At 50.8% G+C, this 26,951-nt stretch overlaps 1 protein-coding gene across 4 annotated transcripts in view; it reads right to left on the minus strand.

The window, feature by feature from the left end:
- ARRB1 (arrestin beta 1) overlaps positions 1-26,951 on the minus strand; it is a 91,217-nt gene that overhangs the window by 17,123 nt on the left and 47,143 nt on the right. For all 4 annotated transcript variants that reach the window (XM_016921618.4, XM_016921616.4, XM_016921617.4 and 1 more), the window contains exons 2-9: positions 12,743-12,773; positions 10,054-10,114; positions 6,982-7,026; positions 6,037-6,233; positions 4,711-4,770; positions 3,824-3,891; positions 1,358-1,493; positions 113-197 (exon numbers count right to left, since the gene is read on the minus strand). In XM_016921618.4, coding sequence (XP_016777107.1) covers positions 113-197; positions 1,358-1,493; positions 3,824-3,891; positions 4,711-4,770; positions 6,037-6,233; positions 6,982-7,026; positions 10,054-10,114; positions 12,743-12,773 — 683 coding nt within the window. The remainder of the gene's footprint in view (positions 1-112; positions 198-1,357; positions 1,494-3,823; positions 3,892-4,710; positions 4,771-6,036; positions 6,234-6,981; positions 7,027-10,053; positions 10,115-12,742; positions 12,774-26,951) is intronic.

A 26,951-nucleotide genomic window follows, 5' to 3' on the forward strand; every position in this document is an offset into this window, starting at 1 on the left:
AGTGGCTATTTTTTATACAAGGCTGTTAACAAGGGGAGATACTTCAGCCACCCCTAGCCCTTGGGAAGATTGCCTCTCGCTGTCCCCTAAGCTGACCCTCTGTCTGGGATACCTGAGATCTTGATCTTCTTCACCGTCTTGTTGGTGTTGTTGGTGACGTGGACGTTGACGCTGATGGGTTCTCCATGGTAATAGATCTGGGGGGCATAAGAAGGGACGGGGTTGGCTGGGAGGACAGCAAGGTTCTAGGGAAAGGGGAGGGAGAAAAGCCCCCACGTGATCTTCTGGGGTTCCCCAGACCTTGTGCAGACCTTCAGAAGGGTCTGCTGCTCCCATCTGAAGTCTATCACATCCCTCAGGTTCATGCCCCCTCTGCCACTCCTTTAGGCCGAAGAGGCTTCTCCGAATCCCCCAAGGCATTGTGACATTTGCCCCAAGTTCATCAGCCACTTCCCACTGCTGCTAAGGTGGCACGAAAGCCACCAAGCACATTAGCCTTCAGTTCCCTGGTGGGACCCTTGAAAGATAACGGAATTGGAAGGTGATAGTCCTGGGCTCCAGCCCTGGCTTGGCCAGCAGTAATTGCGACAACAATAACAACAATAACATTGGCGATGATGAAAGCAGTGTGACCATGGGTAGGTTATCTAAGCCTCAGGGTCTCCCTCTGTGCAATGAAGGGGTTGGACTAGGTGATGTCTGAAGTCCCTGCCAGCTCTAAATTCTGTCCACAGAAGGATCTGGAAGAAGCAGGGAAAGGTGAGGAGGGGCTCACCAGCTCACTGAGGGAGCCAGCTCTGAATCCCTACAAAAAGACCTCAGCTTGCATCTTGCCCCAAGGCACTTCCCTTCAGCCATGCCCCGAGAGAGAGGGGGTGCACACACCTTGAGGAGGGGCCAGCCCAAGCTCACAGCAGTCAGCTGGGTTTGATTCAGAGTTTGAGGGGAGGCCCTTCCTTCTGCAGGGCTTGTCGCCCTGATGCTCAGTGTTTGGCAGGAAGGTCACGGCCCCCCACCGTGCCCCCTCTGCAATGCTGGTTGACCTTCAGCACTCGGCCTGAGGCAGGCAGCTGGTGGAGGTGTGGGGGAGATGTCCAGGACCTTCGGGAAGGTCTGCTCCTCACTTCGGAAGTCCATCACATCTCTCAAGTTCATGCCCCCTTTGCCACTCCTTTAGGCCCAAGAGGCTTCTCCAAATCCCCCATGAGAGGTCTCAGATTCCCTGACCCCTGTGGTCCTTGGGCTGGGGATAGAAGCTCCTACCTGAGGCATCCTTGCAGGCCAGGAGAGAGCTGGGATCTGAGGCCCAGGCCCTGGTGGAGCAGCCCCCACCCCCTGCCAAGTCCGAGCCTCCTACCTCCTTATCCAGAGAGGCTTCTAGGTGCAAGGGCTTGTCCGACATGAGGAACTGCCTGGTGGTCTCGGCTGTGGGCTGGGGGCCAGGCCTCTCTGGGGCATACTGAACCTTCCGGATGACCAGACGCACAGAATTCCTAATGGAGATGGGCGGAGTGAAAGAGGACCAGGGTCACCTGCCTTCATCCCCTCTCCTTGCGAGCCTCACATCATTCTCCTGCTCAAGAGTCTGGTATGGCTCTCCATCACCTTAGAATCCAGCCAAACTGCAGAGATCAGCATAGGGGTCTGTCACCATCTGGCTCCATTCCATCCTCCCCTGTTCTGTCCCAGAAGTGCCCTGTGGCTGCACTTCATTTGGTCCTGGTACCCAGCAGGATGCTGAAACAGGGACTACATTTTTCACCTCCTGCTTCCCTATGTCACCAAATAGGTAACATTGTCACTTCCTGCCTCCCTATGTCACCATACACAAATAGTGTCCCTCTGTCATCTATTTTGGTGACATAGGACACTATTTGTGTAAGTTCTTTAAGGACAGAAATTTGTGTCTAAGGTGTTCACAGCTGTACTCTCAGCACCTATGACTGTGCCTGCCATATAATAAACAACTGCCAGATATCTATTATGTAAAACTATGCAGAGGGGACAGCGGTCTCAAGAAGAAATGGGGCTTGGGGAGGCGTTGGGGTTCAGGGAGGAGGCGTGGATTCAGTCAGGGGGATGCAAGCCAGTGAAGGGGACAAGCCCAGGGAGGGGAGAAGGCCCATGGATGAGACTGGCTCCATGAAGGTTACAGGGGATCAGGGAGCAAATGAGGATCTGGTGAGGGAGGGGGACTTGGTGAGGCCGTCTCTGTGGCATGCTGGGAATGCCGGCATCTCCGTTGCTCAGATAAGCTGCCTCCATTGCCTGTAACCAGGGAGCCAGGGTCAAACTCCCAGCTCCCCTCTTACTAACTATGTGGCCCTGGGTACATTAACCTCTCTCTGCCTCTGTTCCCTAATCTGTAAAGGGTGATGACAGAAGGACCTACCTCTTTTTTTCCTTTTTAAATTTTTATTAATTTATTTATTTTGAGATGGAGTCTCACTCTGTTGCCCAGGCTGGAGTGCAGTGGCGCAATCTCAGCTCACTACAACCTCTGCCTCCCAGGTTCAAGCAATTCTCCTGCCTCGGCCTTCTGAGTAGCTGGGATTACAGGCATATGCCACCACACCTGCCTAATTTTTGTATTTTCAATAGAGATGGGGTTTCACCATGTTGGCCAGGCTGGTCTGGAACTCCTGGCCTCAAGTAATACGCCTGCCTTCGGCCTTCCAGAGCTCTGGGATTACAGGTGTGAGCCACCACGCCCAGCCAGGACGTACTTCTTAGAGCTGCTGTGAGGATTAAATTAGTTCATACAGCCCAGCACTGTAAATGGTGTCTGGCACCTAATCAGCCCTTGATAAATGATAGCTTCTATATCATTATTATTAGTAACTCCTTGGTGTGGATTTTAAATGTCCCATTGGTGGTAGGGTGAGAGGGGTGGCTCTCGATGTCACCTCCTCTTTCTTGTGCTTACCAAGCCTCCTCCCACATCCCACAGCACCCTTCCTCTTCCCTGGTCTCAGGTCTTAAGAGGAAAAGGGAGACAGAGAAGCAAGGGAGAAAAGTCCCATCTCCTCACACACAGCTGCCAGGGCTGCAGATGCAAATGCATGCAATACACCCGATAGCCACCAGGTGGCAAACTCAGCCCACGCCCTAAAAAGGCTGCTGTGCCCTCAGCCAACCTCCTCTGGGAACAGTGCCTCTGGATGCAGGCACATCAGCGTCGAGGGCCCACCAGCTATTCCAGGAGGCAGACAGAGCACAGCCCGACCCAGGAGGGGCAGGCATGAGACATCCGGGCCAGCTGTTTCTGGCTGCCAGCCTGGGCTCTCTGTCAGCCCGGGCTGTGCTTCTCCAGAGAACGCTTCCCATCTCTTAGATGTGGGCTGACCTCCCTGTCACTCTCCCCTGGATGGGTTCACTCTCTCCACTTCCTCCTCACTTAGAAGCTGCCATTGACACACACTCCACTCCTGCTGAACGCCTCCCAGGAGGAAAACTGGAAAATGGGGATGGTCAGGAAACAGCCTGCTCACTGTTTAACACAATCTGAATTTAGGGTTTTTCCAAAACAAATTAAAAAGACATGCAGTCTGGAGGGGATGAAATGAGAGGCAGGCAGATGAGGGAGGAAGCTGCCACAATGGTGCAAAGGAGAAGATGCTGCAGCCTGAACCCGGGCAGTCGAAGCCACCTACCCAAGGAAGCCCTCCGTGACCTCCCAGCTTCCAGAGTGCCCTTCCAAGGCTGGAATGTGCGTCCCTCCTCACACACTTCCAGGTATTGTTACTTATCTCCTCTTGGACTTTGCCCATCCTGTCTCCCTCCCTCACCCAGCAGGCGGCCCACACCCTGGCATCCTACTCACCGCTTGTGGATCTTCTCCTCCAAATTCTCCGCGCAGAAGGCTTTGACTTCATAGTCCACACCGCAAGCCTGTGGGGAAGGGGTCACTGACCACAGGGCCTTGGAGAAGCAGGGTCCCCAGTACACAGCCAGCCCACCTCTCATTTTACAAACGAGGACACTGGACAGGAACACCAAGCTCCCACAGCCCAGCCTTCCTTGGTCTGGAAGAAGCAGGGGAACGCCCTTGTGCTCAGCCCCAATGCTGTGCTGCCTCCTCCATCTGACATGGGACATCCCAAACCACCCAAACGGGGCTCTGCTCTTTGGATTCCTGCCTCAGTCTGGGTGGCCATCCTCATCCAGGCAGCTGCCCAGAAATAGCAACAGGCACCTGAGCAGACTGGGGGCGCCTACTACTGTGCGCAGACCCAGCCCTGGGTGGCTTATCTGGTATTCCTCTAACAAGACAAGGAGGCACGTGCTGTTATCTCCATCTTACAGATGAGGAAGCTGGGCTCAAAGGTCTGGAGCTAGTGGTGTCACTTCTCTCCAACCCTCAGTTTCCCCATCTGTGAAATGGGGATGATAGCACTTTGATTCCAGGTTGCCAGGGGTTACATGAGGCCAGGTGTAGGTCCTCAGAACACTTTGGTCCTGTTGCAGCCAACGCCACCCAGGAGAGCCTCCAGACCCATCACTGAATGGGAGAGTGAGGCTCACCCCGTACCTGCTGCCCTGTCTGAAGAGAGACTGGTTGTCCAAGGTGGGACCAGCTTAGCCTAGACACAAAGACTGTTCAACAGGGAGAGTGGTCCTGTGTGTCCAGCACCTCCCAGGGAGAAAGCCAGGGACCTGGGGACATGAGACTCCTGGAGCCAGAGAGATGGTCCCCTTGGGGTGACCTACCTTCCCCGTGTCTTCGGGCCCCGGCTGCAGTGTCACAGAGCATGGAAGGTTTGGAGGGATCTGTCAAGAAGAGGACAGAACGAGCCACCTGTCACATCCACCACTGTCCTGTCTCATGTATTGCAGCCCAGACACTCCCATACACCCATCAGACCAAGGGCCCCAGGGGACAGGCCATGTCTATCCCATCAGACCATGCCAAGCCATGCCCCATCTAAAACTCTTTAGATAAAGAGTTTTCTTTATCTAAAGGGTTTGGCCCAGCCCAGTCCTTGCAGCAATGGTTTAAATAGATCTTTCTATGATGTCTACTGTGGTTGGCAGAATAATGTTCCCCAAAGATGTCCACACCCTAATCACCCAAACCTGGGACCTTAATGACAAAAGTGACTTTGCAGATCCAATTAAGGCCTTGAGATGGGGACCGTATCCTGGATGATTTTGGTGGGCCTAGTATAATCACAAGAGTCCTTAGAAGTGGAAGCAGGGGGCAGAAATGTCTGAGCCACAGTGATGGGATGTACAAAAGACTCAACGGCCACTGCTGGCTTTGACAATGGAGGAAGGCACTGTGAGCCAAGGAAAGCAATGCTGGAAAAGGTGGACGCTCCCCGAGGGCCTCCAGAGGAGCCAGCCCTGCCACGCCTCCATGGTAGCCCACTGAGACCTGTTTTGGGACTTCTGACCTCCAGAGCTGTAAGCTCATACATCTGTGTTGTTTTAATTGCTGCCGAGTTTGTGGCAATCTGTTTCAGCAGCCATAGGGAGCTAACATGTCTACGTGGAAAAGGTGACTCCATGACCCTCTCCACTCTCTCAGCCTCCAAGAAAGGGAGAGACCACACTGAATCTCAGAATCAGAGAGCCTAAGAAACTTGAGATTTTGAAATCCAGCATCTTAAAGTCTCTGATTTGAAAGGTGGTGGGGGCAGACAGATCACCTACTTGCCATCCCTCTCTTGCGAGCTGGGTTGCTGCCGGGCAAGTGGGGAGCTGATCTGAGCGGGAAACACCTTGCAGTGATGCAGGGTCCAGAAAGGGCTCTTTCTTTCTCTGAAGCCCCTTAGCGCCCCCTTTCTCCCACCAATGACCTGGCCTCAGAAGGGTCTGAGGAGTAGCCCAAAGGTACAGGTGACAAACCCCAGCAGGGGCTGGAGAAGAGACACTTACCAGGTAACACAGGTGACAGTGCCCCAGGTCCCAGCATACACTGGGAAACTGGGTGACAGGGAGCAGCTGACCCTCACCGCCCTCTTATGCCCACCCCAGAGGGCTTCCTAGAGGTGGCGTTTCTGGAATGGGGCCCCAGGGATGGCAGTTCCTGACCTCAAAGGTGAAAGGGTAAGCGTGCTCGCCCAGCTTCTTGATGAGGCGTTCCTGCAGCCGCGTCAGGGGCTTCTTGTCCTCGGGGGCCGGTGGGAACGACTGTACGTTGGCCACAAACAGGTCCTTGCGAAAGGTCAGGCCCAGGACATCCAGGTCCTCCCGGCCATAGCGGAAGGCGCAGGTCAGCGTCACATAGACTGTGGGGAGCGAGGAGCACTGAGGAGGGGCCTGGGAGAGCAGCAAGCGAGCCCCCCAGAGTGCCGGCAGCAGCCCTGGGACGGGCCCCACTGGAGGCCCCAAGCCTGTCCCAAGCTCTGTGGGGATGGCTGCACTGTCTCCACCAGGAGGGCTGGTAGTGAGTACCAGAAGGATGCCATGGCCTGGCCCCTGGGAGGAGGAGGGGGCTGCCTGCTGAGCCAGCTCTGTCCTTCCCCCTCCCACCTCTCCCCAGGGCATATGTGGAGGGGTATGGAAACGGTCTGACAGGCTTGGCGGGGGCTGGAGTAGTCTGGCAGGCCTGGGGTGGGGGTAGGGGACCTGGGGAAGGAGCAGGGAGTTGTGGGGGCAGGGCAAGTGCTGGGTGGTATCTGGACGGCAAGGGTCTTGTCACAGCTCAGTCTGCACTCTTGTCTTCCTGCGCATTGATACTGCCCCGGTATCAATGTTCTGTTCTGTTAAAGAAGAACCTACTCCTGCCCTGCTGGCATCCCCAGCCTTGCCAGAGTCATGACATATTGATGTGAAAGTGCTCAGGGCATGGGGAAACCTTCTCCCAAAGTAGGCTTGGGGCAGGGCCGTCCCAGGCTGGAGGAGGCAACGGCATCTGTAGGGGTATTTGTTGGGGCTTTCAGGGGAACCAGTGGGGATGGGCAGGGAGTTCCTATGCTAGAGGTCCGGGGGGAAGAGGAGGCCCTTGACAGGCTGGGGATGGGGGCCACAGCCTACCTCTCCGCTCTTTGAGATACTCAGGATCCACCAGGACCACACCATCTGGGGAAAGGACAGAGAGTAAGCAGCCTCTCCCAACCTGGTCTCCCAAACCTCTGTGCCCCAAACACCAGCCCAAGCCCAGATCCAACCATCTGTTCATCTAAAATCATCCTGAGAAAAATGGAAAGGCCGGCACCTAGAGGGTGGCACTGCCCACCTCCGCCATGCTCCACCCTTCCCCCATCCCAGGCCAGTATAACAGACCCAGCTGGTGACTTTAGGCAGGTTAGAGACCATTTCTGTTTCTTCATCTGTTAGTAAGAATAATAACATAGGTCCGAAACTCCTAGAACCAGGTATTCTTTGGAATTTAGAAATTGCGAAGTATAGAGAGGCAAAATGGGCCGGGCATGGTGGGTCATGCACATAATTCCAACACTTTGGGAGGCTGAGGTGGGCGGATCACTTGAGGCCAAGAGTTCAAGACCAGCCTGGCCAACATGGTGAAACCTCAACTCTACTATAAATACAAAAATAGCTGGGCATGGTGGCGGGCCCCTGTAGTTCCAGCTACTCGGGAGAATGAAGCAAGAGAATCACCTGAACCTGGGAGGCAGAGGCTGCAGTGAGCTGAGATCATCCCACTGCACTCCAGCCTGGGCAACAGAGCGAGACTCTGTCTCAAAATAAAATAAAATAAAATAAAATAGGCAAAATGGTACATGTTCCATATATTCTGTAATGACCTCTGCAAGATCTGTACCTTATTACTAAAGCCATTAATACCTCTGTAGGAAAACACAAATATTCTCACCAAGAGGCTAAATAAGGCATAAATAGCCTCGCATCAGTTTGGGTCAGGTTTGCCAATAAATGAATTCTGCATTAAACTTGGAAGCAATGTTAGGTTTTCAGAGCTTGGGCTTGGCACATGTGGATTGGGGGTTGTGATCTGCAGTGCCTCCCTCATGGGGCTCCCGTGACGACTGAATGGGTACATGTGTGAATGTGCATATGTGTACAGCGCTTAGACAGTGCCAAGCACTCGAGAGCACTCTGCAGATTGTGGAAGGCGCCTCAGTGCCCTGAGGCCTGCCCTTGGGGGCAGAGTCCAGCTGGACACAAAGGACATCTCTGCTCAGCACCCCAGGAGGCCAGAAACACTGGCTCAGGGTCACCCCCTTGGCTGACATCCCCTGTCTATCTTTGGTCAAACCTTTCTTTCCTCTCTCTCTCCCCCTACCCTCTAACCCATTGTCACTCCACTGCTGGTGGAAGAGGAGGGCCAGGATGGATCATCAATGTCCTGTTGGGCAGGCCAGTGGGCTTGGACTTGCGTGCAGGTTTGGTGGGGAATCGGTAAGCATAGGGAGGGTGTGATCAGATCAAGCCAAATGGCAGCGTCACTATGGGAGAAGAATCTCTCACAGTGAGTCCCTGATCAGCTCTGCACAGTGCCCCAGAGTTCTTGGGGATACCAGGGCTCACAAGGGGCCTGGCACAAAGGGGGTGCTCTGTGAACACCTGCTGAACAGCTCTCAGGGTGCCTGCGTGTGTTGGGGGCTGGTTTCCTGCCCCTGTCCTCTCCCAGTCTCTGGGCCACCTCTGCTGCTGTCCTTAGTAGGCCAATGGGCATGGACAACCCTGGCCTCAGAGGGCCCACCGGAAATGACAACATGAAGCAGCCACAGGTGAACACCAGGATGCCTGCTCCCGGCCTCTGAGAGGCCACCTCAGGGAGAAGATGCCAATGGCAAAGGGATACTGAGCTTCAGAAGACACCAAACAGCATCCCAGGCAGGGTTGGAGGGGAGAATTGGGGGTGTTCTGCTCTAGGCCATGAAGGGCTCTGCTGACAGCCCCCTGGCCCTGGGAGCCCAGGGTCCCCAGGTCTTCCTCCTGGTGAGCTGAAGCCTGCAGCCAGGCTCGCTTCCTTGGCTCAGGATCCACACAAATCACTCCTGCCCTGGACCCAGGACAGCCCACAGGGACATGATGGGAAAGGCCATACTAGGCCTCACTTTGATTTGCTCATCTTTTTTTTTTTTTTTTTTTTTTCTGAGCCAGAGTCTTGCTCTGTCACCCAGGCTGGAGTGCGGTGGCATGATCTCGCTCACTGCAACTCTGCCTCCTGGGTTCAAGCGATTCTCATGCCTCAGCCACCCCAGTAGCAGGGAATACAGGTGCATGCCACCATGCTCGGCTATTTTTTTTTTCTGTATTTTTTAGTAGAGATGATATTTCACCATGTGGGCCAGGCTGGTCTCAAACTCCTGACCTTGGGTGATCCGCCTCCCAAAGTGCTGGGATTACAGGCGTGAGCCACCGCACTTGGCCTAAAGACATTTTTAGTTGGCCTAACTGGAGCGTGAGGTACTCTGGGCATCGAATGAGTAGAGACCAGGGATGTGGCTATCCAGCCTATAACACACAGGACAGGCCACACCAACAAAGAACTATCCAATCCAAAATGTCAAGCATGCAGAAATTGCAAAACCCTGAACTTGAACAAGAACTTGGAAGGTGCCTTCAGCCACAGCCCAGCTTCTAGCAGGAACCCCATGTACATGAGGACAGCCCCCATTTCACAAGTCCTAAGAAGGGTTCTCCCTCTGTCTCCCACTCTTTGCCATCACAAGGAAGCAGAACAAAGAGTTTTGCAGACTCTGCCAGGTTTGAACCGGGCTCCTCTATCTACTCACTCTATGACCTGGAGTAAGTCACTGAGCCACTCTGTGCCTCATTCTCCTTGTCTGGAAAGCAGGGATAGTCATCATAGCCACCCCCACTGTCTGCTACATGACACGCCTTATAGTAAGTGGCGGTGTCTGTCGTCATCACCCTCACCCTTCTTACCATCATCAGGACGCCTTCCCTGATTGTCACCTCAGTCCTTCCCACAGTCTCTTCTTGCAGTCCTCACTTGAGTGGGAAAGTAGCTGCTCAGTAAATGCTTGCTGCCTGAAGCAGGAAGCCATTCACCCCCGTTCTTGGCACCGGGCCCCTCTGGAGAGCTGAGAGCTATTTCTGGGAGGCTTGGCCAGCCCCATCTTCCCCCAGCCCTCCTCTCGCCCTCCAGGGACTCACCCACAGGGTCCACGAGGTCGATGTGGTCCACAAAGTCCCGCTTTCCCAGGTAGACGGTGAGCTGAGGAGGAGAGGCATAGGGGGCGTTAGCAGCTGCAGGCCCAGAGGACACAGGACCCTGTCTTGGAGGAAACCCTGCGGGCAGCCTCTGAAACTCCAGACCCATCCCTAACCCTTATCAAAATCCTAACTGGACTTGGGCCTTCACCCCAGCCCTAATACCAAGATTCACAAACCCCTGTAAAATCTTAAAAGCACCACTTCCTCCCAAAACCCTTGAAGGAGTCATTATTGTTCCTGTTTTACAGATGAGGACACTGAGGCCCGGAGAGATCTTCATGCCAAGCACCACTGCCAGTGGAGCAGCAGGGGCAGAGAAGCTGGGTGAGTGGGAGTGTGGGCATCTCAGAGGGTGAGAGCCCCCAGGCAGGCGGGAGCGCTGAGCCCTCAGAGGCTCTGAACGCAGGCCGCGCTGTGTTCTTCAGTTGCTCCTTCTCCCATGCAGCCAGGCGGGGATCCACTGATACGAGGACTCGTTTCCTTTTTCTTAAATAATTTTTTTTTCGAGATGGAATTTTGCTCTTGTTGCCCGGCCTGGAGTGCAATGGCGCGATCTCAGATCCCTGCAACCTCCGCCTCCCAGGTTCAGGCGATTCTCCTGCCTCAGCCTCCTAAGTAGCTGGGATTACAGGCATGCACCACCACACGCAGCTACTTTTTGCTTTTATAGTAGAGATGGGGTTTCACCATGTTGGTCAGGCTGGTCTCAAACTCCTGACCTCAGGTGATCAGCCTGCCTCAGCCTCCCAAAGTGCTGGGATTACAGGCGTGAGACACCGTGCCCGGCCTAATTAATTTTTTAAATTGAGTTAAAAGTATATGTTATTTATCATGTACAACACAATGTTTTAAAATAGATATACATTGTGGAAAGGTGACATCCAGCTAATGAACAAATGCACCGCCTCACACAGTTAGCAGTTCTGTGTGTGAGGACTTGCCTTCTGAGGCACTGAGGGTTTGGGGGCTCACGCCCCACTCAGTAGCCAACCGGGAGGGAAAAACCCCGAGACAGAATTCCAGCGGCTAAACCAGATCCAGAGCGTCATCCTGATGTGTGCTGTTCCTCAACAACCCTTCAATCCTTGTGACTCGATCGCCATCATTATTTCTCAAGTCCGTACCTCTCCATCCCCACAGCCACTCCTGCCTAGACCACCACACCAGCCCCTTGCTGCTCACTCACTGAGAGCCTGCTCTCCTCCTTAGCTAGACTAGTCACCCTAAAATGCAAATCTTTCTTTTTTTTTTTTTTTGAGATGGAGTTTCCCTCTGTCGCCCAGGCTGGAGTGCAGTGGTGCAATTTCAGCTCACTGCAACCTCTACCTCCCGGGTTAAAGTGATCCTCACACCTCAGCCTCCCAAATAGCTGGAACTACAGGCATGCACCACCACGCCTAGCTAATTTTTGTATTTTTAGTAGAGACAGGGTTTCAAACTCCTGACCTCAAGTGATCCACCCACCTTGGCCTCCCAAAGTGCTGGGATTATAGGCATGAGCCACTGTGACCAGCCCTAAAATTCAAATCTAACCATGCTACTGCTGCCTGAAACCCATTAATGGTTCCTCAGTGTCCAAAAATAAGGATGACAAATGGGTTTCATTCCAAGTGCCAAGTCTGATCTACCGGCGGGGAGAGGGGACGGGGAGCTGTCTCGGACTCTGGGCTGAGAAGGAATCTAAGATGAAACCCTGGTGCAGCAGGGAAGGGCAATGGTGACTGATATTATCTACTGTGGGCACAGAAGAGAGATGTGGAAGCACACGTGGTGCTATTTGCCAACCCAGGCCAGCTCATAAGCCAAGCCACAGTGTTCCCGTGACCAGCCCTGCAGGCTCTCAGCCTCAGCCTCTCTCTTGGCACTCTGAACTCACCTGCTTAAGATTCCCACAGTTCCTATGCTTTTATGTCCTGCCTACAATGCTGTTTTCACCTTGCCTTGCTGGAAATGCATCCCTCCTAGAAGCTGCCGCTGCCCACCAGGCTGGGTCCTGCAGCCCCAATGGCCCCGTATCTCCCGCCTGCCACTTCATGCTGAAATGATGGATTTCTGTGTCTGCCTCTGCCATCTGGCTGTGAGAGGCACAGACTGTGCCTCATTCATCTCAGTACACCCTGCTCCTGTCCCCGCCGGCTCAGCCCAGACCTGGTGTGGAATGGTGTCAGTAATGTCTACCTGCTAAACTGAGGGGGAAGCAGGATGGCATCTGGGTCTGCAAGGACAAAGCAAGGAAGCCAGGCCCTGGGAGCTGCCCTGGCTAAGGAGGTGACGCTAGGGTCCTCTCACAGCAGGGGACTCACTCCCCCACGGCCCTCGGCGCTTACTGGTTGGCTTGTCCTCCACTGTCACATACTTACTGAAGTCTCTCTATGACAGGCCGTCTCTCCCTACACCAGAGCTCAGGGGAGCTGTGCTTCCCCACTCTGAAAGTTTCCTGAGTGTGTCCCTCCCCCTTCAACTGACAGCTCCGAGAGAGAGCTGTGTCACCCCTAAGACGGGGAGCAGCACCTGCCCCCTCCCACAGAGGTGTGCATTTCAGGGGACATGCCGTTTCCTCTGCTTCCCAAGAGAAAATGACCAGAGTGTGAGGTCAGGGAGGCGCTGGGCGCAGCTGTTACAGACTCACCTTTCCATTTGGACTGGCCTTCTTGAACACTCTGTGGAGAGAAAGAGAGGTCAGGCCAGGGTTCGCGTATCCTGCCCAGGGGCAAGCTCCTGCGGGCCACCTTGAGGCAGGACTGGGGACCAGGGCTGGAGTGACTGACAGGCACCATGCAGGCTTGAGATCCGAACAGTGCCCATGTAATCCGCTCTTACCATCTCCACTGGTAAGCCTCCACGATAGCCATTAGAGCTCTCCTGGGCTACGCAACAGCCACCTTGCAGTCAGGTCTTTGCAGGGCAGGCTGCGGGAGTCTCCAAGTGCAAGTTTTCTGAGCTCAAGTGAGGAAAAGCCTGGCATGCTGTAAGGTCTGTGTGATCTACCCTCACCTCCCGGTGTCACCTCCTACTACTCTCCCTCACCCATCTCCAGCCACGTCTACCCCCGGCTGGTCCTCAAGCACACCAGGGCGATTCCCACCTCGGGGACAGTTCTCTTCTGGGAGGCTCTCCCCGAGACATCTGCATGCTCAACCCCACTGTGCCTCCGGGGCCTGAAGTCCCTCTCTTGCTCTACTTCTTCTTTTTCCATAGCACTCATCACTCTCTTTTTTGAGACAAAGTTTCACTCTGTCACTCAGGCTGGAGTGCAGTGGCGTGATCTCAGCTCACTTCTTCAATCTCTGCCTCCTGGGCTCAAACGATCCTCCTGCTCAGCCTCTCAAGTCGCTGGGACCACAGGCACACGCCACCACCCTGGGCTAATTTTTATTTTTTGTTTTCTTGTTTTGTTTTGTTTTTTGTTAGAAATGGGGTTTCACCAAATTGCTCAGCTGCTCTCAGACTCCTGGACTCAAGCGATCTGCCCACCTCGACTTCCCAAAGTGCTGAGATTATAGGCGTGAGCCACCACGCCCAACCAACACTTACCACTTTCGAATGTACACATATTTTGCTTCTTTATTATGTGTCTACTCTGCTAATATGTCACTCCACGACGGCAGGGATCTTTGTCTCTCTTATCCACAGATGCATCTATCCCAAGCACCCAGAACAGCACTGCAATCATTGTTTAATAAATGATGGGACCAGGAACGGTGGCTCATGCCTGTAATCCCAGGATTTTGGGAGGCCGAGGAGGTCAGGAGTTCAAGACCAGCCTAATGTGGTGAAACCCCATCTCTACTAAAAATGCAAAAATTAGCTGGGCATGGTGGTGGGCGCTTGTAATCCCAGCTACTTGGGAGGCTGAGGTAGAATTGCCTGAACCCAGAAGATGGAGCTTGCAGTGAGCCAAGATCACGCCACTGCACTCCAGCCTGGGCGACAGAGCAAGACTCAGTCTCAAAAGCAAACAAACAAAAAATGATGAATGGCAGGTAGCAAACACTCAATAAACATTAGTTGAACAGGTGAATGAATGAATGAATGAGTGAAGGAATCAACTGCCTTACTTCACAGAAACTGAAGCCCAGGAAAGGCAGAGAATAAGCCATGGTCACCCAGCTGGATAAGGAATCAGGTTGAGATGTAGTCCATGACTCCCAAAAAGTGGAACTCACTTGCCTTCCGTATCTCCTCCTGCCCTCTCCCCCGAGCTGGGTCTTGGAGCCTGAGACCCCCTTCCCTAGCTGCCAACAGCTAGCTCCCAACAGCTAGCTCCAGGATCTCTCAAAGTAATTGTTGGGAGGGAGAGAAGAAAATTGAAAGATAGAGACAGAGACCGCGAGATAAGAGAGGGGGTTGGGGAAGAGAGGGGAGGATAGGGACACAGGCCCTGGACGGGCGAAAATAAAAGATGGAATAAGAGAGGCTAAAACAGCCATGGACAGAGGGGTAGGGCAGGAACACATGAGGCTGAGAGGGCTTCCTGCCACCCAGTCCTCCCCCAGGAGCACAGGGTCCAGTAGGCACCAGGGTGGGCAGGACAGTGAGGCCCGCCATGGCACATGGACAGCCACTCCTGCCTCCTTCCAGAAGAGAAGGCGAGTGGGTGGTGGCTCTGTGCTGGATTGATAGCCCTGGCCCTGCCCACCCCCACCTCTCACTTCTGGGCTGGCAGGAACCACTGATGAGTGTGAGCATGGCTTGCTAAGAAGCCTGGCACATCCCGCCCCACCTCCCCTGGGAGCCCTGGGCTTTTCGCCTGCTGATAAATATTTATTTATTTATTTATTTATTTATTTATTTATTTATATTTTTTTGAGATGGAGTCTCGCTCTGTTGCACAGGCTGGAGTGCAGTGGCGTGATCTCAGCTCACTGCAACCTCCATCCCCCAGGTTCAAGCGATTCTTGTGCCTCAGCCTCCCCTGTAGCTAGGATTACAGGCATGCACCACCAGGCCAGGCTAATTTTTGTATTTTTAGTAGAGATGGGGTTTCTCCATGTTGGCCAGGCTGGTCTCAAACTCCTGACCTCAAGTGATCCTCCCACCTCCAGCCTTCCAAAGTGCTGGGATTACAGGCGTGAGCCACCGCGTCCAGCTTCCTTCTCATAAATATTTATTAGTGTTCAGAGTGTGAAGATGCCACAGTCAGCTGGGGTGTGATAATTGCTAAAGTGAGGAAAAATACAGATCACAAGGTTTGAAGCAGCAGCTCCCAAGCTGGGGCTGGACGTGCAGAGAAGACCAGAGAAGTGGCACCGGCCACAAGGGACTCCACCTGCTTCCAGAAGCCTCGGGAGCCCATGGTCTGAGGGAAAGGAGAGGCCACAAGTGCCTGAGGCCACAAACAACTGAGTCAGGGGAAACCATTCCAGGGACTGCTGGAAGGAGCGAGACACCCTGGTCAGGCTGGAAGAGGCAACTTAAGAAGGGAGGGAGGGAAGACAGAACTTTGTTGAGTGGCTAATTATTTCTCATAATAGCTCTGTGAAATGGGGATTATCATCCTCATTTTACAGGTAATTAGCTCAAGGCTCAGAGAGACGCAGTAATTTCCCCAAGAACACACAGCAAGCCAGGCGCTCGGTCAGGATTCACACCCAATTCTATCTGCCTGCCTCCAGAAACTGGGTGCTTCATATCCAACCCGGCTGTTTTCCTAAACCGGGTGTTTTCATCAACATCGGGAATAACAATAAAGAGGAGAAATGAGGAGAGGAGAGGGGCAAGGGGCACAGTGAGGGTGGCCAGGGTAGGAAGTGTGGCCAGCAGTGGGGAATGACCTGCTGCTAACCTTGTCAGCACCAGGACCACCTCCTTCAGGAAGCAGGAATCTGATGGCTTCCTCAAACAACAGCAGCAGCCACCACATTCCCCAAGAGCATGCCATGCTCTAGACATGACTTTAGGTATTTTTCCTAGAACACTGCTGATCCTTACAATACCATTTCAGAGATGAGGAAATTGAGGCTCACCAAGGTGAAGCATGGTCTGCCTGTCTCCCGAGCCCATGTCCTTTCCACTCTGTGACACTGCCAAGCCCTCTGTGATAAAACTCCTCTGACTTCCTGACCCTAACACTATCAGAAAAGAGGCCCCTGTGAGGATGTTTCGTTTCCTGGGACCTCCACCTATGCAGCGTCACACAGATGGCTCTGCCTGTCAACTTTGAAGAGCAAGCACACACGTCCAAGACTGGTCAAAGCCAAATTTCCAGGATGCCAGAGGTAGGGTCTGCCTCATCCCCAGCCCCATCTATGCCCCACAGCCTGATTCACAGAGCTGGGTGCCTATAAGAGAAATACCAGCAGTGTTCCAGCTGATTAAGGCTCAGTGGAGACAAGGAACAGAACCAGCCCCCACCACACCCAACCCCACCGCCCAGGGTAGCTGAAGAAAAGGGGGAGGGCATGTTATAAGAAGGCAAAATTCTCACGGGATGCAGGCAGGATGCATGGGGGCTGGCGCAGGATCTGGGAAGCCATCTGAATCTCAGGCAGTCTCACTCTCTCTGCACCTCTCCTCCTGGGGCTTCATTTTCCCCCGGTTGCACTGCTTTCTGGGCAGCTGCCCCATTGCCTCTGTGGACCAGCTCTCTCTACTTACTCAAGGCTTTTCTCCTCCTCCATCCTTTTGGCTTGGATGTGACTCCCACTCTGACACTGTTTCCGCTCTGATTCTCACTCAGCTTCCCACTGCTAACTGGTTGAATGGCCCACTTCCAAATTCCCAGTAGAGGAATTTGATTGGTCAGCACTGGTCATGTGTTCTACACCTGGGCCAATCAGCTATACCTAGGTGTGTCACACATCTAGGTCTGTCATATAGTCGAGGAGGCCCGGGCAGAAGAGGGTCTGTAGAGTAATGTTTTCCAAACAGGGGGTCACAACATACTAGTTGATAATAAAACCAACTTATGGCTGGGCATGGTGGTTCATGCCTGTAATCCCAGCACTTCGGGATCATGCCTGTAATCCCAGCCGAGGTGGGAGGATCACTTGAGGTCAGGAGTTCAAGACCAGCCTGGTCAACATGGTGAAACCCAGTCTCTACTAAAAATACAAAAATTAGCCGGACATGGTGGCATGCACCTGTAATCCCAGCTATTCGGGAGGCTGAGGCAGAAGAATCGCTTCAACCAGGGAGGCGGAAGTTGCAGTGAGCTGAGATCATGTGACTTCACTCCAGCCTGGGCAACAGAGCAAGACTCCGTCTCAAAAATAAATAAATAAATAACTTAAAATTTTTTTTTAATGAAATGGAATGGAATAGACTAGAAAATATAAGCATGCACTGCAGGTAGCAAGGTATAATAGACATTACTATATTCACCAAAATTCAGTTTCCTTCTAAGCCTGGGGGTATGGGAGTATCAGATTTCTCTGGTCCTATGAAGTTAGGCATGTCCATGTGGCTTGCTCTGGCCAATGAAATATGAGTAGAAGTGCCAGATGTCAGTGCCAGGCAGATTTAAGTGCTGGTGCTTGATTCCCCATGCCCTCTGTATTCATTTTCTATGGCTGCTGTAACAAATTACCACACACTTAGTGGCCTAAACCAACACAAACAGGCCAGGTGTGGTGGCTCATGCCTGTAATCCCAGCACTTTGGGAGGCCGACATGGGAGGATCACTTGAGTTCAGGAATTCAAGACCAATGTGGGCAACATGGTGAAACCCCATCTCTACAAAAATACAAAAATTAGCCAGGCACAGTGGTGTGTGCCTGTAGTACCAGCTACTCGAACGCTGAGATGGGAGGATCACTTGAACCTAGGAGGTGGAGGTTGCAGTGAGTCAAGATTGTGCCACTGCACTTGAGCCTGGGCGACAGAGTGAAACCCTGTCTCAAAAAAAAAAAAAAAAAAAAAAAACCCACACACCCAACATATTATCTTATAGTTTGGTAGTTCAGAAACACTAAATGGGCCTCACTGGACTAAAATCAAGGTACCCACAGGGCTGCATTCATTTCTGGAGGCTCAAGGGATGAATCTGTTTCCCAGCCCTTCCCAGCTTCTAGGGGCTGCCCACATTCCTTGGCTCATGGCCCCTGCTTCTATCTTCAAAGGCAGCAAGAGCAGGTTCAGTTCTTATCACATTGCCTCACTCTGACTTCCTCTTCTGCCTCTCTCTTCCATTTATAAAGACCCCTGGGACTACGTTGAACCCGTCTGGATAATCCAGAACAATCTCCCTATTTTAAGGTCAGTTAATTAGCAACCTTAACTCCATCTGCAACCGTCATTACCCTCTGCCATGTGACATATCCTATTCACAGGTTCCAAGGATTATGATGTAGACATCTTTGGGAAGAGCATTCTTTGGCCTGCCATGCTCTCTTTCCTTTGCCACTGAAACCAGCAATGATCTGGATGAGAAAGCCTCCATCAACCTAAATCCCAGGGCTGCCCCACTACATGACAGATGTGTAGCATGAGGGAGAATGAAAGCTCTTGAGCCACTAAGATTTGGGGGTTCTTACCGGCCACAGGCTAGCTTCTCCTGGCTGATACAAAAAGTGAGTATTGGCTGGGCACAGTGGCTCATGCCTGTAATCCCAACACTTTGGGAGGCTGAGGCAGGCGGATCACTTGAGGCCAGGAGTTTGAGACCAGCCCGGTGAACACAGTGAAACCTTGTCTCTACTAAAAATACAAAAAATTAGCCAGGTGTGGTGGCACATGCCTGTAATCCCAGCTACTCAGGAGGCTGAGGCATGAGAATTACCTGAACCCGGGAGGCAGAGGTTACAGTAAGCTGAGATCGCACCACTGCACTCCAGCCTGGGCGACAGAGTAAGACTTTGTCTCAAAAAAAAAAAAAAAAAAGAGTATTATTTAGCAAAATGTTTGTTTCAGGTGAATGTATGTGTACTGAATTACAATGTAAAATGAATTTCATGCTGCAAATTTAAAAATGTTTCAGATCCGCTGTTCTAGAAAAACATGCCTAAACCAAACATGCCCTATCCGTGTCTGTGCAGACTGCTGGATGCTGTCTTCTGATTCCATTCCATCAAGGTGGTGCCGCCAGGAAGACAGGTAGGTCAACTCTCCGTGAACCAGAATGTCAGTTTCTCCAGTGAGCCTCATTCCCCACCTGCAGCATAGGGTACCTGTGGACCAACTTTGACACTAATATTTCACTGCTCTTCTGTGAGCCATCAGTCCTCCCAGTGTCCCTTTGTGCCTGTCAGGGAGAGGGCTACACAACAAGGAACCCAAATGAAGTACCTTCCAAGACTGATTACACCAAAACAAGATTTTATAATTCTATATGATACAGCTAAACAAGGAATTTTTTTTCCTTTTTTTTTTTTTGAGATGGAGTCTCACTCTGTCACCCAGGCTGGAGTACAGCAGCACCAGCGAGGCTCACTGCAACCTCCATCTCCCAGGCTCAAGCAATTCTCCTGCCTCAGCCTCCCAAGTAGCTGGGATTACTGGTGCATGCCACCATGCCCGGCTAATTTTTTGTATTTTAGTAGAGATGGGGTTTCACCATGTTGTCCAGGGTGGTCTCGAACTTCTAAGCTCTGCCTCCCAGAGTGCCGGGATTACAGGTGTGCGCCACTGTGCCCAGCCAACAATGGAATATTATACAGCACTGAAATTAGGTTTCCATCTTTGATAACACAAGGAAATGCCTATCATAGAATATTAAGCAGAGTAAGTCAGGAATCAGAATAGTACGTTTGGCATGAGCTGAACTTTACACTCAATAAATACCCAAAAGAAATAAATGAGAAGACTTGATGTTAAGATGCCTACGCTCCCCTAATTGATTCAATGTAATCTTTATCAAATCCCAGCTAGCTTTTTTGCAGAAACTGAGAAGCTCATCCTAAAATTCATAAGGAAATGCCAGGGATCCAGAATAGCCAAACTATCTTGAAAAAAAAAAAATAGAACCAAGTTAGAAGACTCACACTTCCCATTTTCAAAGCTTACCACAAAGCTACAGTAATCAAGACTATATTGTGCTGGCATAAAAACAGACATATAGATCAATGGGATATAATTGAGAATCTAGAAATGAACTCATATATTTATGGTCAACAGATTTTTTTACAAAGGAGCCAAGGCAAGTCAATGGGGAAAGAACATTGTTTTCAACAAATGATGCTAGGACAACTGGATAGTCGCACACAAAAAAACAAAGTTAGATCCCGACCTCACATCACGTACAAAAATTAACTCAAATGGGGCCGGGCGCTGTGTCTCACATCTGTAATCCCAGCACTTTGGGAGGCTGAGGCGGGCAGATCACCTGAGGTCAGGAGTTCGAGACCAGCCTGGCCAACATGGTGAAACCCTGCCTCTACTAAAAATACAAACATTAGCCAGGTGTGGTGGCAGGCACCTGTAATCCCAGCTACTTGGGAGGCTGAGGCAGGAGAATCGCTTGAACCCAGGAGGCGGAGGTTGCAGTGAGCCGAGATCATGCCACTGCACTCCAGCCTGGGTAAGAGAGCAAGACTTTGTCTCAAAAAAAAAAAAAAAAAAAAATTAAATGGACCAAAGACCTAAATGTAAAAGCTGCAGCTATAAAACTCTTAGCAGAAGACGTAAGTGTAAGTCTTCATGACCTTGGGTTAAGCAATGGTTTCTTAGATATGACACCAAAAGCACAAGCAACTGAAGAAAAAATAGACAAAATTTTAAAACTTTTGTGCTTCAAAAGTCACTGTCAAGAAAGAGAATATTGTGGGGTGGGGGCTGGGGGAGGGATAGCATTAGGAGAAATATCTAATGTAAATGACGAGTTGATGGGTGCAGCAAACCAACATGGCACATGTATACATATGTAACAAACCTGCACGTTGTGCACATGTACCCTAGAACTTAAAGTATAATTAAAAAAAAAAAAAAAGAAACCCACTGAATGGAGCAAATATTTTCAAATCATTTATCTGATCAGGTCCTAATAGCCAGGATATATAAAGAACTATTACAACTCAACAACAAACAGGTGAATCACCCATTTTTAAATGGGCAATGGATTTGTTTGAATAGGCATTTGTCCAAAGAAGATATTCAAGTGGCCACTAAACACATGAAAAGATGTTCAGCATCATCAGTCATCAGTCAAAACTACAATGATACACTTCACACCCATTAAGATGGCTATACTCAAAAGGAAGGATAATAAGTGTGGACAGGAGTGTGGAGAAACTGGAAACTTCATACATCGCTGGTGGGAATGGAAAGTGGGGCCGTCACTTTGAAAAACAGTTTGGCAGTTCCTTTAAAAGTTAAACCGAGAGTTAACATATGACCCAGTAAGTCCCCTCCTGGGTATACACCCAAAGTAACTGAAAATGTCCACACAAAAAACTTATGCATAAATGTTTGTTGCAGCATTATTCAAAATAGCCAAAAAGAGTGAAAAAAAAATCTATCAATGAATACATGTATTTTTTTAAAATTCAGTCTATACATACAATGGAATAGTACATAGCCATAAAATGGGATGAAGTACTGATTCATGCTACAACATAATGAACCTTGAAAACATTATGTTAAGTAAATTAACATAATATTAATTATGTTAATTTAACATAATTAACATAATTCTGTTAACAGAAGGCTGCATATTATATGATTCCACTTGCATTAAATGTTCAGAGTAGGCAAATTGATAGAGACAGAAGGTAAATTAGTGGTTGCCAAGGGTTGATGGAGTGGGAAATGGGGAGTGACTGCTAATTGGTACAGAGTTCTTTGGGAGGTGATGAAAATGTTCTGGAATTGGATAGTGGTGATGGTTATACAAACTTGTGAATATATACAAAAACCACTGAATTTTACCCTAAAAGTGTGAATATTATGGTATATTACATCTCAATTAAAAAAAAAACAACTAAAAAAAGACAGAGAGAATGAAAAAAAGGAAATGTGCCTAAATACTGACAGGAGTTGAAGAAGACTCCGCCCACCCACACGCTTCTTTATATCTATAATTTTTCTGTTATACAATGAGCATAAAGTACTTTATAAAGATGCTTGGATTTCCCTAACAAGATATGTCTCAAGTCTTGGAGAAAGGAGAATCTAGGAAAAAAAAAAAAAAAGTAAGTGAAGTAGGGAAAATCTGGACCCTAAACTCTGAATGCTTTGATGTAAGTAAGAGTCTTTGGTTCTGTGATTTTACAATCCAGGATCCACGTTTCTGTGAATCCTGAGATCCCTCCCCAGGCCTAATGTATCGTATACTCAGCTATCCTTTTTCCAGGAAGCCTTCCCTGACTACCCTCTAAGTCTGGGTTAGGGGCCCCTCAGCTCCACATCCAGTGTGTCCCCATTCATAGCACTTACCATACTTTGTAATGGTCTGATAACACCCTCTGCTTCACTTTTATAGCAACAATGAAAGTAGAGATATTATTTGTGTTATATTCACTGTATTTCTGGGGCATAGCATGGTACCTAGGATATAGTAGGTGCTCGATAAATAAATATAGGATGAATATGGTTAAATGAATGCCCTAAGAGAATTATTCAAGTATGAGGATGGATGAAGTTTAAAAAGATGGTGGTAGGACAGGCGCAGTGGCTGACGCCTGTAATCCCAGCACTTTAGGAGGCCGAGGGGGGCAGATCACGAGGTCAGGAGTTTGAGACCAGCCTGGCCAACATGGTGAAACCCTGTCTCTACTAAAAATACAAAAATTAGCCGGGTGTGGTGGCACGTGCCTGTAATCCCAACTACTCAGGAGGCTGAGGCAGGAGAAACACTGAACCCAGGAGGCGAGGTTGCAGTGAGCTGAGATTGCGCCACTGCACTCCAGCCTGGGCAACACAGTGAGACTCTGTCTCAAAAAAAAAAAAAAAAAAAAGAAAGAAAGAAAGAAAAGAAAGCTTATCCAGGTTATCCAGGAGAGAAACCAGGTCCAGTTACTGCTGTAAGTGAGTTACAAATATTAACTCACTTATTTCTCCAACAACTCTATAATAAGTGTTACTATCATCCCATTTCACAGATGAGAAAACTGAGGCACAGGGAGGTTAAGTAATTTGCCTAGGGTCACACAGCAAGTAAGCAACAGAGCTAGATATCAGAGCCCAGATACTCCAGCTCCAGAGACCACACTTTTAATCACTCACAATACTGAGAGGTGGGATTATGTGGTTCTGTTTGGGGAGTCAAAAAAGCCTTCAGGGCTGGCCGCTGTGGTTCACACCTTTAATCCCAGCACTTTGGGAGGCCGAGGTGGGCGGATCATGTGGTCAAGAGATTGAGACCATCCTGGCCAATATGGTGAAACCCCATCTCGACTAAAAATACAAAAATTAGCTAGGCATGGTCGTGGGCGCCTGTAGTCCCAGCTACTCTGGAGGCTGAGACAGGAGAATCGCTTGAACCCAGGAGGAGGAAGTGGCAGTGAGCCAATATCATGCCACTGCACTCCAGCCTGGCAACAGAGCGAGACTCCATCTCAAAAAAAAAAAAAAAAGCCTTCAAGGGAAGAGGTAGCAATGAGGAAGATCTTGAAGGACACACGAGGTGCAGAAGGTGACCACACTGCAGGCAGAGGCCTGGAGAGGGCAACTGAATCCACCAGGTGCTCAGGAGACAGCGAGCCTCTGGTGTGGCTGGAGTGTGCCCCAAGTGCCTGGGAGGAGCCCCAGGGGAAGAGGCTGGGCTGGAGAATGGTCCGTTTGCTCCACAGAGAATCACGGAGCACCTCTATGTGAGGGCCCTCAGCTAGGAGGGTAGGGCTGTGAAGGGCCTTGAGTGCTGGGCTAAGGAACTTGGACCTTATCCAGAAGGCAATAGGGAGCCATGGGCATTTGAGGGGAGGGAGAATGACTGGCCAGGGCCATATTTTGGACCCAGAGATGCCCTCAATCCCATACGTTCCCCCATCCCTGTCCAATAGCAGCCATGGCTCAGCTGGGTAGGGTGGGGAGACGCAAGGGGGCATTCACTCAGATGCAGCCACCCTACATTCTGACCCACTTTCCTCAGTGTGAGAGCAGCCATCAGGGAGCAGGGAGGTGCGGGGAGCAGGTGGCAGCGGCTGTAGAGAGGTTCCTAGGCCCTTATCGCACTCTCCCTGGTAGCAGAGTTATTTGTGTACCGGCTCGTCTGCTCTGCCAGAATTTCCCAGCCCTCCCTGTGTCAGAGTGTGGCCCTTCTGTTTACCCACCATCAGTGCACCTGCTTCTCAGGACAGCCCAGGAGGGGGAAGGAGGCAGGAAGGCAAGAAATGTCACCCCATTTCAGAGATTTCCGGAGCCTGAGGGAGCACAGTCCCACCTGCTTCATTTCCCAGAGGGAGAAATCAAAGCCCGAGTGAGAGAAGAGTCTCACACCAGGGCCAGGAAGCTCGGGCTCAGGGAGACTCGCTAGTGTGCCCAGAGTCAGACTGGGATGGGGACCGCCGGCTTCTGTGGTTCCCGTCTCCTGTCACATCCCTGCTCAAATCTGCCATAGCTCCCAGGGCACAGGGCAGTGCCTGGCAGGCCAGAGGGGTCAGGGGTGGTGGCTGGGGAGTGAGGGGTTCTGGCCAAGTCAGTCTCCTGGGCTGCAGACTTCCCACAGACTTCTAGGCCGACAGCAATTCCCCAAGCCTCCTGCCGCATTCACGGGTTCACTTCTTTGGCCATGAAGCATATTTGTGAAAATTCTCAGGTGGTGCAGAGTGAGGAAAGAGGGGGCCATGGACAGAGGGGAGAGTTTCTTAAAAGAGCTTGGCTTATTTTCTGTTAACCCATGAAGCTGGAGATCTGAAAATCAAGGGCTAATCAAAATTTCCCCAGGCGGGCTGGCAGCTGGATACCAAAGAGCCCACAGACTGCGCCTGAGTGCTGCCCAGCCTTCCTGGAGCTGAGATGCAGGAAGAGAAGGTTGCTGGCAGCCAAAAGGGCCCAGAGGCTGAAGCAGACAGTCCCTGCCTGAGTCTCTGCTTGAGCCCAGTGTGACCTCAGGCCCATTTCCTATCCTCTGGAAGGCTCAGCTTCCTTCACCTAGAGAATGGGGATAATATCCACCCCATAGGCTGGGGATAGGTGTAAAAACTTGATCCCCAGTAGTGACTCAACACAGGGAAGCTGACATTGTGCTATGATACTATGAAATTGTCATCATCATTATCCTGGCCAGTGTCCTGTCCCCACCCCCTGCTCAGGGAGAGTTCTCCCCCAAATGTCCCTCAGGTGAGAAAGCCTTGCAGGTGGGAGGAGATGGTCATGTTACTCCTGCTGGCACAGGGAAATGTTTAAACTGTCTGTCTCCCTACAGTCTTGGGTAGAAAACACAATTTATGATGTTTTTCCCCCAGATTATTATTATCATTATTATTATTATTATTTGGAGATGGAGTCTCGCTCTGTCACCCAGGCTGGAGTGGAGTGGCGTGATCTTGGCTCACTGCAACCTCCGCCTCCTGGGTTCAAGCAATTCTCCTGCCTCAGCCTCCAGAGTAGCTGGGATTACAGGTGCACACCACCACGCCCGGCTAATTATTGTGTTTTTAGTAGAGACGGGGTTTCACCATGTTGGCCAGGCTGGTCTCAAACTCCTGACCTCAAGTGATCCGCCCATCTCAGCCTCCCAAAGTGTTGGGATTACAGGTGTGAGCCACTGTGCCCCACTTTTTCCCAGTGTAGACATCCACATTCCAGAAATTTCCAGGTGCGTGCCCTGCTCTTCCCTCTTCCTGTACTATCCTTTGCATCAGTTCTACCAACAGCAGCCCCTTCCCATCCTTCACACAGTCCCAGCGTCACCTCACCCAAGAAGCCCTCCTTGACTGCCTTGGCTTAAAGTGCTCTTGCCCTGACTCCTCTGCCCTTGCTCCCTCCTTTGCTTCCTTCCATTCGTCTTTCTTATTTCCCTCCTTTCTTTTCTTCCCTTTATTTTTCAAATCTCTGGGCCTGGTGTTGTTTTTACCTGCAGAAGGTACAGGCCTCGGTGTCGGTGTTGTTTCCCCAGAGCACCTACAGGGCAGCGGAAGGCAGACACTCAGTGAACAAGCAAGCCCTCCCTCAAAAGCACAGTGGGAGGGTGGGAGGAGGTGCATGTGTGATGTGCCCAGTTCCGTTCCAGGCACCACCAGGCACCCAGCACACATGTGCATCTTTCCCTCCCTCTCCTGCTGGCCCCTGAGCATCCAAACAGGGCCTGCACATGGCTGCTCCTGAGTGGATGCCACGGAACTGAAATGATGGCAAACCCCAGGGAACAGAAACTGCGACTTCAGTCACTTATGTTCCTTGGTACATAGTAGGTGCTTAATAAAGATTTTGAATGAATAAACAAGAGCCAAGCCCTGAGCTTGAGGCTGGGAAAAAATAGGACCTGGGCCAAGAAGCGGCAGCCTTGCCATCTGGATGAGCACCATGGATGCGCAGTCTTGGCGGGAACCCATTAGCTATAGGGCACTCCTGACACAAGACAGGCCATTATTTTCCCAGCAGAAAGATTTTATTTAAAGGGGGTTTTTGTTTGGTTTGTTTGTTTTGCCAATTTCAACATGCAAACTTTTAAGGATATAGAATAACATATGTTAAAATAAGATATTAATTCAAAAACATCACTAATTTCTTCCTATTCTCACATTTCATAAAATGTCACAACAGATCCACTATGGCAGCATATCTCTGACTCTGTGTCCACTGCTCTGTGGATCAGTCAGTAAGCCGAGAGGGTTCTCTGTGGTCAGGGACTCCGTACAGACTGAAATCTAAGGCCTAAGGTGGCAGCTTTTTCCAGGGAAATAGTTGTGGGGGAAAAAAACTGCCTTATATTTATCTGGATGGGGTGCCCACGGTGTGCTGAGCTGGCTTGTACAGGCTCATAAGAGCCAAGTGTCACATTTTTAAGAATTTTGTGAGCTAG

Source organism: Pan troglodytes, chromosome 9 (genome assembly GCF_028858775.2).
Source record: "Pan troglodytes isolate AG18354 chromosome 9, NHGRI_mPanTro3-v2.0_pri, whole genome shotgun sequence".
Taxonomy (NCBI): domain Eukaryota; kingdom Metazoa; phylum Chordata; class Mammalia; order Primates; family Hominidae; genus Pan; species Pan troglodytes.